This window comes from Coregonus lavaretus (assembly GCF_964263955.1).
Source record: "Coregonus lavaretus genome assembly, chromosome: 6".
NCBI lineage: Eukaryota > Metazoa > Chordata > Actinopteri > Salmoniformes > Salmonidae > Coregonus > Coregonus lavaretus.
The window spans coordinates 60,399,506-60,416,492 of NC_139993.1; the positions used below are offsets into that span (position 1 = coordinate 60,399,506).

Consider the following 16,987-nt stretch of genomic DNA (forward strand, 5'->3'; position numbering starts at 1 on the left):
AGGGCAATGTCCCACTTGTTAGATTAATTTGTATTTTAAGAATAATGACTAAAGGATTTCACCCCAAATAGAGTATAAATGTGTGAATGGGGTTAGTTATAATGTAGTGGCCACCCACTAACAGAGGGGGGCGGGACTAAACATTCCAGGGTGAAGGGGACTGAGAAAACGGGTTACAAAAAGCCTCCTTGTCACGATCGAGGTAAGGAGTAGACCAAGGTGCAGCGTGATGAACAAACATACTTGAATTAGTTAAAGCATAAAAATACAAAACAAAACACGACTCGTGACGTCCACGTTATCAATGACCGAACACGGAACAAAAACCCACAACCACAAAGGGAAAACATACAGTTAAATATGGCTCCCAATCAGAGACAACCAGCCAACAGCTGACACTCGTTGCCTCTGATTGGGAGTCACTCAGGCAAACATAGAATACAACAAACTAGAATGAACACCAACACAGAAATACACACATAGAAATGAACACACCCTGGCTCAACATAATGAGTCCCAGAGCCAGGGTGTGACAGTACCCCCCCCTAAAGGCGCGGACTGCGACCGCGCCTCAACTAAACAAACCAGGGGAGGGCTGGGCGGGCATACCTCCTCGGCGGCGGTTCTGGCTCCGGCCTTGACCACCACCCTCCAATACACCCCCCATAGTGCCCCTGGTCCAGTCTGGCCCCGCCGGCTGGAGCAGGACTGGACTTAACAGGAGCGATCCTTACCAGGCTGTCGACTCGCACCCCTGGCTTGGTGCGTGGAGGAGGAACGGGCCTTACCAGGCTGACTTCTCGCACCCCTGGCTTAGTGCGAGTGGCAGGAACAGGCCGGACCGGGCTGGCGACGCGCACCGTAGGTTTGGTGCGAGTGGCAGGAACAGGCCGGGTCGGGCTGGCGACGCGCACCGTAGACTTGGTGCGGGTGGCAGGAACAGGCCGGACCGGGCTGGCGACGCGCACCGTAGGTTTGGTGCGAGTGGCAGGAACAGGCCGGTTCGGGCTGGCGACGCGCACCGTAGACTTGGTGCGGGTGGCAGGAACAGGCCGGGTCGGGCTGGCGACGCGCACCGTAGACTTGGTGCGGGTGGCAGGAACAGGCCGGACCGGGCTGGTGACGCGCACCGTAGGTTTGGTGCGAGTGGCAGGAACAGGCCGGGCTGGGCTGTCGACGCACACCGTAGGCTTGGTGCGTGGAGCAGGGACAGGCCGGACTGGGCTGGCGACGCACACCGTAGGCTTGGTGCGTGGAGCAGAGACAGGCCGGGCTGGGCTGGCGACACACACCGTAGGCTTGGTGCGTGGAGCAGGGACAGGCCGAACCGGGCTGTGGAGACGGATAGGAGGCCTGGAGTGAAGAGCGGCCACCACCCGTCCTGGCTGAATGCCTACCCTCACACACTCTGTGTGAGGCATCCGCACAGGACGTACAGGGCGGTGAACCCCTGGCCTGGTGGCCTTCTGGATCCGCCCCCTTTTCTCCTCCGTCAGCCCCGTCGTCCATGCCGTGTGCCCCCCCCCCCCTAAAAATTTTCTGGGGTTGCCTCACGACCGTCCGACGACGACCCTGATCACGCCGTTGCTCCTCTCTCCGTCGCCTCTCCACTGTCTCACTCCATGGCCGGCGATCCATCCCGGCCAGGATTTCCCCCCAAGTCCAGGACCCTTTACCGTCCAATATCTCCTCCCATGTCCAGGCTGCCTGCTCCTGGACACGCTGCTCCTCTTTCGCCAGGGCTTTTCCCGGCGCTTCCTCCCATGTCCACCCCAAGGGCTGCCCCTGGACACGCTGCTTGGTCGTTGCATGGTGGGTTTTTCTGTCACGATCGAGGTAAGGAGTAGACCAAGGCGCAGCGTGATGAACAAACATACTTGAATTAGTTAAAGCATAAAAATACAAAACAAAACACGACTCGTGACGTCCACGGTATCAATGACCGAACACGGAACAAAAACCCACAACCACAAAGGGAAAACATACAGTTAAATATGGCTCCCAATCAGAGACAACCAGCCAACAGCTGACACTCGTTGCCTCTGATTGGGAGTCACTCAGGCAAACATAGAATACAACAAACTAGAATGAACACCAACACAGAAATACACACATAGAAATGAACACACCCTGGCTCAACATAATGAGTCCCAGAGCCAGGGTGTGATACTCCTAAAGGTGGGCGGAGCAAAGTGCCTTTGTGTGAAGAGGTATAAAACAGTATGTATGGGTTTTGGGCGCCAGAGCTCTCCATGAATAAAATACAGATCATTCTTGCTGGTTGTGGACCTTGAATCATTTATGATTAAAACCAGAGCCTTACAACCCCTGGTAATGCTTAGGTTGAATTAGAGATAGAAATTCTCTTGACACCACTAGAATACAAAACAAATCACAACATGATCCCATATTGGGGAAGAATATATAATGACCGTATAGAATGATCAGTGATTATATGTAGTGTTTTTTAAAATCCAGATTTGAATGACCGTCATCAACTCAAAAGTGTAATATTAAAAATAATCCCTCACAATGCTTATGCCATATTTGAATCAACAATTCGCATTGTCACACATTGTTGTTTCTGATCATGATGACCAATCATCTGTTTAATTCTGTGCTTATTCATTTCACAGTGATTAAATGCTATGCTCCAAAAATAGCTAATGGTGAAGTGACCGGGCCCCTAAAGGAAGATTACAATGAAGATGACATACTGAGATACAGCTGTAATCCGAGGTATATGAAGTCTCAGGGAAGAGCCCCTCGATGCACTAAAATGGTCAACAGAGCCATATGGAGTCCAACACCAGAGTGTGAAGGTAAGGATCTGATCATCTCAGGAATCAAGTGAATGCAACTTGACATTTTAAGTCGGCTGGGTAACTCATGTTTTGAACTTTACATTTATATTTTTATAATTTTAACATATTTTATCAAGCTACTAACATAATGTTTTTCAATGTTTTTGTTTCTAAAATGCAGAAGTGAAATGTTCATTATCATTGAAACCAACAAGAGGAACCAGCTACACACCTGCTGGCAGAAATCTGTTCTTGCCTGATGAAAGGGTGACGGTGACCTGTGCCTCAGGATTCTGGATCTTTAGCCAAACATCCGAACAGACAGTAACATGCAAAGAGGACGGAAAGTGGTCATCTTTTACATATTGTGAACGTATGTTTATACTGGAGAGTATATTGTAGTATGATATATTGAGGGTATATTGGGGTATACACAGGTGAATCACTGTGTATTACTGTACAGGTATGGTTCATGCTGACACTAAACATCTCTATCATTGTAGCGATAACCTGTGATGATCCACGTGACCCTCTTGTGAATTCTCCCTACCGTTGGCAGCGAGGTCAATTGAGAAACACTCAGCGTTACAGCTGTAAAACCGGATTTAAAACCACAAATTCCAGAGGTGATGCCACATGCACAAGTGATGGCTCCTGGACTCCACACCCACTCTGTGAAGGTGCAGTATTTTGAAGGACGCCATCTTTGAATACCACTATGGTTAGATTACCTTGTGGTCGGATGTTAGTTTGGACTGCATCAGAATTACGTTGTTTGTCTTTCAGAGATAACATGTGACAAGCCAGATATCCCAAATGCTGTGATTGAAGACCCTAAAACAAGATACAAATACAATGAACAGCTCACTTATGAATGTAAGAGGAATTATAAACTATTGGACAGCACTACTACTGCTACCTGTAAGACAAATGGCTGGACCAGGACACTTGGCTGTAAAGGTAGGGTGACATTTATACTTCAATCATCTAAAACTCTGAGGATGTGACTCAAGTCACTGATCCAGAGGGTTTAAAGGCTACTGGAAAGATCAAACATCAGATTTTAACCTATTGGGGATTTGATGTGGAATTGGTAATGGCCAGAACATTCGCTCACTTTCCTTCCATTGGTTTTCCAGATATTGCTCCGTTCAGTGCTTTTACCAAACTGACAGTGTGGCCAAAATGTCATGATATTGTAGAGCAGGTCCTCTAAGTGCTCTGTAAACAGTTAACTGCACGATGTGTCACAATGCCTTCTGTAATGTTTCATGCAATTGTTTCTCCCAGAAATAGAAGGAGTATGCATCATATTGAGGCTATATTGAGGTATAGACAGATGAGTGACTGTGTATTACTGTACAGGTATGGTTCATGATGACACTAAACATCTCTATCATTGTAGTGATAACCTGTGTTGATTCACGTGACCCTCTTGTGAGATCTCCCTACCACTGGCAGCGGGGTCAATTGGGAGGAATTCAGCATTAAAGCTGTAGAACTGGATAAAAAATCCACGAATGTGTCACAATGTATCACAATGTGTTCTATAATGTGTCACAATGTGTTCTATAATGTGTCACAATGTGTTCTATAATGTGTCACAATGTGTTCTATAATGTTTCATGTCATTGTCTCCCCCAGAAATAGAGGGAGCATGTATCAACCCGACTGTGGAGAATGGATTCATAGTTCAGTCAAATGAGAGTAATGTTGATCCTAGGAACAGCAAGATATATTATTCCTGCAATGAAAGGTTCAAACCCTCTACCAGGGGTTGGTGGGGTGCAGCCACATGTACTGAGGGAAAATGGTCTGGAATTTCAAAGTGTATTGGTAAGAAAACAGATCCTCTAGATATTATCTCTTTAAAAAGTAGATCAAGAACAGTAGAATGCATTTTCCTCTGCCTTTGCTAGATTGGTCTGAAATCTCAATGCTGTGTCTCTCTAGATCAATCACAATGTGGCAGAATCCCTGTCATTCCCAACATGATTAAGGTAACTCACCATGAAGTCTATAACAATCGAGAAACTGTTCAAATTCATTGCAAAGATGGATACTCATCTGATTATATGAATATACAATGTGAGAATGGAGAATGGCAAGCACCGTTACCAGCTTGTAAACGTGAGTAGTTGTTAATAGTTTCGTACATTTGAAATAATCACTTGATTTGACTTGTATGCAGGGGCCAGTCATCCTTTACTGTATGTTTACTATATGTTTTAATTGTTTGGGGAAAAGGCCCCAGAAGCCCGTATGATATTACGTAAATAGACAGGTAGTTGTTCTGTATCTGTACTGTGTGTATGTTTTCTACCCACTAATCTTACATCAATATTTTCTTCTCCTGAAGCGCAAGGCGTTCCATGTGATCCTCCACCTAAAGTTGAAAATGCAATTGTTAAAATCCCGTACCAAAATGAATACATAGAGGGATTTGAAGTGAATTATGAATGTCGCAAGGCCTTTGAAATAGAGGGACTTCAAAAAATTACTTGCGAAAATGGGAATTGGACACTACCACCACCAACATGCAAACGTAAGTATTGATAACTGTTTGAAACTGATGCAGTAATCCAGTTTATAGTTACTTTATAATGAACATCACCTATTCAAAAAGGTTTAAAAAAAAAGATTTAAATGTTAATTGAGATGAAACAATTCCGTGTCACATAACACCATGTTTCTCGCCTCGTACAATCAGGGATCCTTGTTAAGGCTTTGCTTGGTATTACAGAAATATACATCTCTGATTTACAGTTTCTCAGCATGTCTCCAATGTGTCCACTTTGAGAAAGTTGCTGTTGTTTTTTGTTGTTGTTGCTATATTCAATATATTTACACAAGTGTAGTTTTCCTAGAGATGATCATGGATGAGTTTCAGTGCATATTTACTGTATGTATCACAAATTACCCCAGTAAAATCTTCTGAATATACTGTACATTGGCCATTGACTATGGTTCTAACCATACAGTCATTCACTGCCACATTTGTGTCTCTGGTACTTTATTGTAATTTGATAGTTCAAACATGCTGTGCTTCACCTGCAGAGTACTGTGGTGAGCCTGAGGGTGCAGGGAAACATTTTCAGATTATTGACCAGGAGCTAGAGAGATACGAAAATGGGAACCAAATAGAATATGAATGCCTCAGCCCATACAAAGGCCCAGGAGGAAAAACAATTTGCAAGAATGGAGAATGGCACAAGCCGGTTGAGTGTAAAGGTAAGTCTTAAGTCTATGGTACTGTATTATCATGGTACTGTATTATCATGAGACTGTATTATCATGGTACTGTATTATCATCGTACTATACTGTATTATCCTTGTACTGTATTATCATGATACTGTATTGTCATTGTACTGTATTATCATCAAACTGTATTATCATGGTAATGTATAATCAGGTCACTGTATTATCATGGTACTGTATTATCATGATATTGTATTAACATGGTACTGTATTGTCATGATACTGTACTGTAGTATCATGGTGCTGTATTATCATGATACTGTACTGTATTATCATGATACTGTACTGTACTATCATGATACTTTACTGTATTATCATGGTGCTGTATTATTATGATAATGTACTGTATTATCATAATACTGTACTATCAAGGTACTGTATGGTATTATCATGCTACTGTATTGTCATGGAACTGTATTATCATGATGCTGTATTATCAAAATATTATATTATCATGATACTGTATTAACATGGTACTGCATAATCATGATACTGTACTGTAGTATAATGGTACTGTATTATCATGGTCCTGTATTGTATTATCGTGTTACTGCATTATCATTGTACTGTATTATCATAATACTGTATTATCAAGGTACTGTTTGGTATTATCATGGTACTGTATTATTCTGTATTATCATGATACTGCATTATCATGATATTGTACTGTATTATCTTGGTACTGTATTATCATTGCACTGTATTATTTTAATGTATTATCATGGTATTGTATTATCATGGTACTGTATTAACATGATACTGTATTATCGTTGAACTGTATTATCATGGTACTGTAATGTATTATAATTCTACTGTATTATCATTATACTGTACTGTATTATCCTAGTACTGTACTTTATTATCATGGTACTGTACTGTATTATCATGGAACTGTATTATCATGGCACTGTATTATTATGATACACAATTATCATGGTACTGTACATTTTGTAATGCTTTATAATAACAATATGCCATTTAGCAGACGCTTTTATCCAAAGTGACTTACAGTCATGTGTGCATACATTTTTACGTATGGGTGGTCCCAGCGATCGAACCCACTACCCTGGCGTTACAAGTGCCATGCTCTACCAATTGAGCTACAGATTTATCATATACAGTTGAAGTCGGAAGTTTACATACACCTTAGCCAAATACATTTAAACTCAGTTTTTCACAATTCCTGACATTTAATCCTAGAAAAAAATCCCTGTTTTAGGTCAGTTAGGATCACCATTTTATTTTAATAATGTGAAATGTCAGAATAATAGTAGAGAGAATGATTTATTTCAGTTTTTATTTCTTTCATCACGTTCCCAGTGGATCAAAAGTTTACATACGCTCAATTAGTATTTGGTAGCATTGCCTTTAAATTGTTTAACTTGGGTCAAATGTTTTGGGTAGCCTTCCACAAGCTTCCCACAATAAGTTGGGTGAATTTTGGCCCATTCCTCCTGACAGATCTGGTGTAACTGAGTCATGTTTGTAGGCCTCCTTGCCTTTTTTTTCAGTTCTGCCCACACATTTTCTATAGGATTGAGGTCAGGGCTTTGTGATGGCCACTCCAAAACCTTGACTTTGTTGTCCTTAAGCCATTTTGCCACAACTTGGGGTCATTGTCCATTTGGAAGACGCATTTCCGACCAAGCTTTAACTTCCTGACTGATGTCTTGAGATGTTGCTTCAATATATCCCCCCCAAAATTCTTCCTCATGATGCCATCTATTTAGTGAAGTGCACCAGTGCCTCCTGCAGCAAAGCACCCCCACAACATGATGCTGCCACCCCCGTGCTTCACGGTTGGGATGGGGTTCTTCGGCTTGCAAGCATCCCCCTTTTCCCTCCAAACATAAAGATGGTCATTATGGCCAAACAGTTCTATTTTTGTTTCATCAGACCAGAGGACATTTCTTTGTTCCCATGTGCAGTTGCAAACCGTAGTCTGGCTTTTTTATGGCGGTTTTGGAGCAGTGGCTTCTTCCTTGCTGAGCGGCCTTTCATGTTATGTCAATATAGGACAAGTTTTACTGTGGATATAGATACTTTTGTACCTGTTTCCTCCAGCATATTCACAAGGTCCTTTGCTGTTGTTCTGGGATTGATTTGCACTTTTCGCACCAAAGTACGTTCATCTCTAGGAGACAGAACGCATCTCCATCCTGAGCGGTATGACGCCTGCGTGGTCCCATGGTGTTCATACTTGAGTACTATTGTTTGTACAGATGAACGTGGTACCTTCAGTCGTTTGGAAATTGCTCCCAAGGATGAACCAGATTTGTGGAGGTCTACAATTTTTTTCTGAGGTCTTGGCTGATTTCTTTTTGATTTTCCCATGATGTCAAGCAAAGAGGCACTGAGTTTGAAGGTAAGCCTTGAAATACATCCAAAGGTACACCTCCAATTGACTCAAATTATGTCAATTTGCCTATCAGAAGCTTCTAAAGCCATGACATCATTTTCTGGAATTTCCCAAGCTGTTTAAAGGCACAGTCAACTTAGTGTATGTAAACTTCTGTCCCACTGGAATTGTGATACAGTCAATTACAGTGCCTTGCAAAAGTTTTCATCCCCCTTGGCGTTTTTCCTATTTTGTTGCATTACAACCTATAATTTAAATGGATTTTTATTTGGATTTCATATACTGAAGATAGACAAAATAGTCAAAATTGGTGAAGTGGAATTCAAAAAATAACTTGTTTAAAAAAATTCAAAAAATAAATAACGGAAAAGTGGTGTGTGCATATGTATTCACCCCCTTTGCTATGAAGCCCCTAAATACGATCTGGTGCAACCAATTACCTTCAGAAGTCACATAATTAGTTAAATAAAGTCCACCTGTGTGCAATCTAAGTTTCACATGATCTGTCACATGATCTCAGTATATATACACCTGTTCTGAAAGGACCCAGAGTCTGCAACCCCACTAAGCAAGGGGCACCACCAAGCAAGCGGCACCATGAAGACCAAGGAGCTCTCCAAACAGGTCAGGGACAAAGTTGTGGAGAAGTACAGATCAGGGTTGGGTTATAAAAAAAATATCTGAAACTTTGAACATCCCACGGAGCACCATTAAATCCATTATTAAAAAATTGATAGAATATGGCACCAAAACAAACCTGCCAAGAGAGGGCCGCCCACCAAAACTCATGGACCAGGCAAGGAGGGCATTAATCAGAGAGGCAACAAAGAGACCAAAGATAACCCTGAAGGAGCTGCAAAGCTCCACAGCGGAGATTGGAGTATCTGTCCATATGACCACTTTAAGCCATACACTCCACAGAGCTGGGCTTTACGGAAGAGTGTAAAATTTTACTTTTTGGCCATCAAGGAAATGCTATGTCTGGCGCAAACCCAACACTTCTCATCACCCTGAGAACACCATCCCCACAGTGAAGCATGGTGGTGGCAGCATCATGCTGTGGGGATGTTTTTCATCGGCAGGGACTGGGAAACTGGTCAGAATTGAAGGAATGATGGATGGAGCTAAATTCAGGGAAATTCTTGAGGGAAACCTGTTTCAGTCTTCCAGAGATTTGAGACTTGGACGGAGGTTCACCTTCCAGCAGGACAATGACCCTAAGCATACTGCTAAAGCAACACTCGAGTGGTTTAAGGGAAACATTTAAATGTCTTGGAATGGCCTAGTCAAAGCCCAGACCTCAATCCAATTTAGAATCTGTGGTATGACTTAAAGATTGCTGTACACCAGCGGAACCCATCCAACTTGAAGGAGCTGGAGCAGTTTTGCCTTGAAGAATGGGCAGAAATCCCATTAAAGAGACATACCCCAAGAGACTTGCAGCTGTAATTGCTGCAAAAGGTGGCTCTACAAAGTATTGACTTTGGGGGGGGGTGAATAGTTATGCACGCTCAAGTTTTCTGTTTTTTTGTCTTATTTCTTGTTTGTTTCACCCCAAAAAATATTTTGCATATTCAAAGTGGTAGGCATGTTGTGTAAATGAAATGATACAAACCCCCAAAAAATCAATTTTAATTCCAGGTTGTAAGGCAACAAAATAGGAAAAATGCCAAGGGGGGTGAATACTTTCGCAAGCCACTGTATAAGTGAAATAATCTGTCTGTAAACAATTGTTGGAAAAATTACTTATGTCATGCACAAAGTAGATGTCCTAACCGACTTGACAAAACTATAGTTTGTTAACAAGAAATTGGTGTAGTGTTTGAAAAATGAGTTTTAATGACTCCAACCTAAGTGTATGTAAACTTACGACTTCAACTGTAGCTACAATTGGATTGCTATTTCCACACAGTAGCCCATATTAAACAGTTTATTTCTTTATTATTTTATCATTAAACATTTATTTTATTGCATTATAACTATATACACAGTACCAGTCAAAAGTTTGGACACACCTACTCATTCAAGTTTAAAAAAAAATAATAATAATTTTATACACTATAGAATAATAATGAGGACATCAAAACTATGAAATAACACATATGGAATCATGAAGTAACCAAAAAAAGTGTTAAATAAATTAAAATATATGTTATATTTTAGATTCTTCAAAGTAGCCACCGTTTGCCTTGATGACATTTTTGCACACTCTTGTCATTCTCTCAACCAGCTTCACCAGGAATGCTTTTCCAACAGTCTTGAAGGAGTTCCCACATAAGCTGAGCACTTGTTGGTTGCTTTCCCTTCACCCTGCAGTCTAACTCATCCCAAACCATCTCAATTGGGTTGAGGTTGGGGGATTGTGGAGGCCAGCTCATCTGATGCAGCACTCCATCACTCTCCTTGGTCAAATAGCCTTAAACAGCCCGGAGGTGTGTTGGGTCATTGTCCTGTTGAAAAACAAATGATAGTTCCACTAAGCGCAAACCAGATGGGATGGCGTATCGCTGCAGAATGCTGTGGTAGCCATGCTGGTTAAGTGTGCCTTGAATTCTAAATAAATCACTGACAGTGTCACCAGCAAAGCACCCTAACAACATTACACCTCCTCCTCCATGCTTCACGGTGGGAACCACACATGCAGAGATCATCCGTTCACCTACTATGCGTCTCACAAAGACATGGCGATTGGAACCAAAAATCTCAAATTTGGACTCATCAGACCAAAGGACAGATTTCCACCGGTCTAATGTCCATTGCTCGTGCTTCTTGGCCCAAGCAAGTCTTTTTTTCTTATTGGTGTCCTTTAGTAGTGGTTTCTTTGCAGCAATTCGACCATGAAGGCCTGATTCACACAGTCTCCTCTGAACAGTTGATGTTGAGATGTGTCTGTTACTTGAACTCTGTGAAGCATTTATTTGGGCTTCCATTTTTGAGTCTGGTAACTCTAATGAACATATCCTCTGCAGCAGAGATAAGTCTGGGTCTTCCTTTCCTTTGGATGTCCTCATGAGGGCCAGTTTCATCATAGCGCTTTATGGTTTTTGCGACTCCACTTGAAGAAACTTTCAAAGTTCTTGAAATCTTCTGGATTGACTGACCTTCATGTCTTAAAGTAATGAAGGACTGTCGTTTCCCTTTGCTTATTTGAGCTTTTTTTGCCATAATATTGACTTGGTATTTTACCAAATAGGGCTATCTTCTGTATACCAGCCCTTTGTCAGAACACAACTCATCGCATTAAGAAGGAAAGAAATTACACAAATTAACTTTTAACAAGGCACACCTGTTAATTGAAATGCATTCCAGGTGACTACCTCATGAAGCTGGTTGAGAGAATGCCAAGAGTGTGCAAAGCTGTTATCAAGGCAAAGGGTGGTGTCACGATCGTTACATGATGCTGACCAAGGCACAGCGTGATAAGCGTACATTCTTTATTAGTACACACACGAACCAAAACAACAAACGAAACGATACGTGAAGTCCTAGGTTATACACAAAACCTTACGGAACAAGATCCCACCACCTAACCTGCCAAAAGGCTGCCTAAGTATGGTCCCCAATCAGAGACAACGAGCTACAGCTGTCTCTGATTGGGAACCACCCTGGCCAACATAGAAACTAAACGATCTAGAACAAAACATAGAAAACTATAAAATAGAAAATCCACACCCTCGCTCAACATTTAATAGTCTCCAGAGCCAGGGCGTGACAGTACCTCCCCCAAAGGCGCGGACTGCGACCGCGCCACACCAACACAACGGGGTAGGGGCTGGGTGGGCATTCCGCCTCGGAGGCGGGTCCGGCTCCTGGCGTGACCACCACTCTCTCTCTACCCCCCCGTAGCGCCCCTGGTCTGGTCTGGCCCCGCTGGCCGGAGCTGGACTGGACACCGGTGGAGCGGATTGCTCTGGCTCCGGTGTGGAGCAGCTGACCGGTGCCGGACCAGGCACCGGTGGAACAGGCACGGACCGTGCCGGACTGACGACGCGCACCACTGGCTTGGTGCCGGGGGCAGGAACGGGCCGGACCGGGCTGGCGACGCGCATCACAGGCTTGGTGCGGGGAGCTGGAACGGGCCGGACCGGGCTGACGACGTGCACCACTGGCTTTGTGCGAGGGACAGGAACAGGCCGGACCGGGCTGACGACGTGCACCACTGGCTTTGTGCGAGGGACAGGAACAGGCCGGACCGGGCTGGCGACGCGCACCACAGGCTTGGTGCGAGGGGCAGGAACAGGCCGGACCGGGCTGGCGACGCGCACCACAGGCTTGGTGCGAGGGGCAGGAACAGGCCGGACCGGGCTGGCGACGTGCACCACAGGCTTGGTGCGAGGGGCAGGAACGGGCCAGACCGGGCTGGCGACGCGCACCACTGGCTTGGTGCGGGGAGCAGGAACGGGCCGGACCGGGCTGACGACGCGCACCACTGGCTTGGTGCGGGGATGAGGAACGGGCCGGACCGGGCTGGCGACGCGCACCACTGGCTTGGTGCGGGGAGCAGGAACGGGCCGGACCGGGCTGATGACACGCATCACAAGCTTGGTGCGGGGAGAAGGAACAGGCCGGGCCGGACTGTCGACGCGCACCACTGACTTGGTGCGGGGAGCAGGAACGGGCCGGGCTGGACTGGGAACACGCACCATAGGCTTGGTGTGGGGAGCCGGAACGGGCCGGGCCGGACTGTGGAGGCGGACTGGAGGTCTGGAGCGGAGAGCTGACACAACCCGTCCTGGCTGAATGCCTATCTCCACACAATATGTGTGAGGCATCAGCACAGGACGTACAGGGCTGTGCACTCGTACTGGCGCTACAGCACGTGGCACTGGCGCAGGATGTCCGGGACCGATGAGGGGTACTGGAGGTCACAAGCGTTGAGCCGGCACACTCCGTCCTGGCTGCATGCCCACCTTAGCACGACACGTGCGTGGTGCTAGCACAAGACGTACAAGACTGTGCCGGAACACTCGCGGCACAGTACGTGGCTCCGCATAACACGGAGCCTGCCCAGTCTCACGCTTCCTAGCCTGAGTACGGGTAGTTGGCTCTGCTCTAACTCTAGGCTCCGCCAACCACCCTTTTAGCCACCCCAAAACTTTTCTTGGGGCTGTCTCTCGGGCTTCCTCCTCGGCCGGTACCCTCTGCGTTGCCGCTGCTCCTCTCTGTTGCGCGCCTCCACAGTCTCCTCCCAAGGACGGCGATCCATTCCGGCCTGGATCTCTTCCCAAGTCCAGGATCCGTTCCCGTCCAGGATCTCCTCCCAAGTCCAGTCTGTCCGTTCCTGGACACGCTGCTTGGTCAGGCTAAGTTGGGATCTTCTGTCACGACCGTCGACAGAAAGCGGACCAAGGCGCAGCGTGATAAGCATACATTCTTTATTAGTACACACACGAACCAAAACAACAAACGAAACGATACGTGAAGTCCTAGGTTATACACAAAACCTTACGGAACAAGATCCCACCACCTAACCTGCCAAAAGGCTACCTAAGTATGGTCCCCAATCAGAGACAACGAGCTACAGCTGTCTCTGATTGGGAACCACCCTGGCCAACATAGAAACTAAACGATCTAGAACAAAACATAGAAAACTATAACATAGAAAATCCACACCCTGGCTCAACATGTAATAGTCCCCAGAGCCAGGGCGTGACAGGTGGATACTTTAAAGAATCTCAAATATAAAATATATTTTGATATGTTGAACACTTTTTTGGTTACTACATGATTCCATGTGTTATTTCATAGTTTTGATGTCTTCACTATTATCCTACAATGTAGAAAATAGTCAAAATAAAGAAGATCCTTGGAATGAGTAGGCGTGTCCAAACCTTTGACTGGTACTGTATATATTTATGTATTTTAGGGGTAGATCAGCAGATAGATTGTGGCTTCTATGAATGTAATTGTCTGCATCATTTCCAATGTGGCCTGTGGAATGTTGTCCCACTCCTCTTCAATGGCTGTGCGAAGTTAATGGATATTGGCAGGAACTGGCATCCCAAACATGCTCAATGGGTGACATGTCTTGTGAGTATGCGGGTCACGGAAGAACTGGGACATTTTCAGCTTCAAGCAATTGTGTACAGATCCTTGCGACATGGGGCCGTGCATTATCATGCTGAAACATGAGGTGATGGTAGTGGATGAATGGCATGACAATGGGCTTCATTATCTCGTTGAGGAATCTCTGTATATTCTAATTTCCATCGATAAAATGCAAATGTCTTAATTGTTCGTAGCTTATGCCTGCCCATACCATAACCCCACCGCCACCATGGGGCGCTCTGTTCACAACGTTGACATCAGCAAACCGCTCGCCCACACGACACCATACAAGTGGTCTGCGGTTGTGAGGCCGGTTGGACGTACTGCTAAATTCTCTAAAACAACATGATGGCTTATGGTAGAGAAATGAACGTCCGATTGTCTGGCAACAGCTCTGATGGACATTCCTGCAGTCAGCATGCCAATTGCATGCTCCCTCAAAACTTGAGACATCTGCAGCGTTGTGTTGTGTGACAAAACTGCACATTTTAGAATGGACTTTTATTGTCCCCAGCACAAGGTGCACCTGTGTAATGAGCATGCTGTTTAATCAGCTTATTGATATGCCACACCTGTCAGGTGGATGGATTATCTTTGCAAAGGAGAAATGCTCACTAACAGGGATGTAAACAAATTTGTGTTCAATATTTCAGAGAAATTAAATTTTTTGTGTTCATGGGGGAAATAATGATATTTCATTTCAGCTCATGAAACATGGGACCAACACTTCACATGTTGTGTTTATATTTTTGTTCAGTGTATTTAAAAAAAAGTATATTTTCCTTCTTAATAATTTTCCACTAACCCTTTCACCCTTCCCCTAATTGGAGTAAACTAATGGACAACAACAAACGAGGGCATTGCGTTCATCCACCTCTGGCCTGCTGGCTCCCCTTCCTCTGCGGAAGCATAGTTCCCGCTCAGCCCAGTCAAAACTGTTCGCTGCTCTGTTCGCTGCTCTGGCATCCCAATGGTGGAACAAGCTCCCTCACGACGCCAGGACAGCGGAGTCACTCACCACCTTCCGGAGACATTTGAAACCCCACCTCTTTAAGGAATACCTGGGATAGGATAAAGTAATCCTTCTACCGCCCCCCCCCCCACCCCCCCCGCAAAAAAAATATAAATAAATAAATATATAAACAAAAAATATATATATATTGTAAAGTGGTTATCCCACTAGCTATAGGGTGAATGCACAAATTTGTAAGTCGCTCTGGATAAGAGCGTCTGCTAAATGACGTAAATGTAAATGTAAATGACAACAATAATTAGGCTTCTACTTCCAGCTTACATACTATATACATTTTACGGACACAGTATATTTTACATTAGTTAGCTATTTTCACACAGTAGCCAACGTTATACTGCTTTTTACCTAAAAGATACGGTGAGGACAAAGAGAGCCCAGCGAGTTGAGAGGGTGAGAAATGATGACCTGTTTGAAGAGGAGATCTTCATATTTAGATTTAGAAGGGAAAATGTGGACCATGTTGACCACAGCTTTTCATTAATTTCCCCAAATTCTTCACAATGTTGCAGATAAATTGAAATGTATGATTGATATGTATTTCCTGTTTAATCTAGGAAGCTGTCTAGATCCCCCTCATATTAATAATGGAGATTACACCATGGAAAATAAAGATGCTGAAGGCGTTTATAAAGATGTGTCCTACAGATGTAAATTACACTACACACTGAGTTTCAAAGGCCGCATCAGATGTCTGAATGGAGTATGGGAGGCCCCTCCACAATGCCTTCGTAAGAACATTATTTTCATCCAGTATGACCCGATCATGTGTTTGAAACCTGGCTCAAGTATTGCTGATTTTATGTTACTTATTTTTATTTTATTTTATCAGGGCCTTGTGAGATTCACACTTTTGATCCAAAGCACAATCTACAGGATTTGTCCAAAATAAGTTATGTTCCTCACAAGGACCAAATAGCTATCAAATGCAAAAACGGATATTACCATGAATGGGGATACATTAATAATAAAAAAGAAATTAAGTTGGAGTGCAGTGATGGAGAAATAACATATTTGGACCACCCACCTATATGTAAGTGCTATGATGTAAAGTCAAACATACATCCAGGATATCAGTGTCATGTGGTGATTCTATATATGGAATGCATAAGTCCAGGATGCCATGTGATGTATCTGTTGTTGATTACAGTAATCCAATTTGATATACATTTTGATTGAAATACCAATTTTACATGAAAACCTTTGGTTTGCTGCAATGATGCGATTCTGTGTAACATTCCTACTGTATAAACATATCGATTACATTTTTTGATTGATTTTAGGCAGCCATCAAGTTTAAGGTGAGAGATCGTGACAATATGGGTAAGTTAACATATGTGCTCATTTTGAAGAAAGTCATACCCTTAATTTACACAAACCTGTAGGGGGACTGAAGGCAGAGCAAACGTCTAAAATCAACTATAAACAGTAGTATGAACAGTATTATAAACAGTATTATATACAGTATTATAAACAGTATTATAAAC

The 16,987-nt window shown here is 43.9% G+C and overlaps 1 protein-coding gene across 3 annotated transcripts in view; it reads left to right on the forward strand.

Moving 5' to 3' along the window:
• The window catches only part of LOC311130648 (complement factor H-like), a 264,401-nt gene that overhangs the window by 12,099 nt on the left and 235,315 nt on the right, over window positions 1-16,987 (forward strand). The window contains exons 6-16 of one of the 3 annotated variants that reach the window (XM_084163438.1): window positions 2,637-2,822; window positions 2,986-3,177; window positions 3,308-3,484; window positions 3,591-3,764; window positions 4,449-4,640; window positions 4,758-4,934; window positions 5,164-5,349; window positions 5,862-6,035; window positions 16,058-16,231; window positions 16,333-16,533; window positions 16,784-16,823. In XM_084163438.1, the coding sequence (XP_084019564.1) occupies window positions 2,637-2,822; window positions 2,986-3,177; window positions 3,308-3,484; window positions 3,591-3,764; window positions 4,449-4,640; window positions 4,758-4,934; window positions 5,164-5,349; window positions 5,862-6,035; window positions 16,058-16,231; window positions 16,333-16,533; window positions 16,784-16,800 (1,850 nt within the window). In that variant the 3' untranslated portion in view covers window positions 16,801-16,823. The remainder of the gene's footprint in view (window positions 1-2,636; window positions 2,823-2,985; window positions 3,178-3,307; window positions 3,485-3,590; window positions 3,765-4,448; window positions 4,641-4,757; window positions 4,935-5,163; window positions 5,350-5,861; window positions 6,036-16,057; window positions 16,232-16,332; window positions 16,534-16,783; window positions 16,824-16,987) is intronic. The other 2 variants (XM_084163439.1, XM_084163437.1) reach the window with 2 other exon arrangements.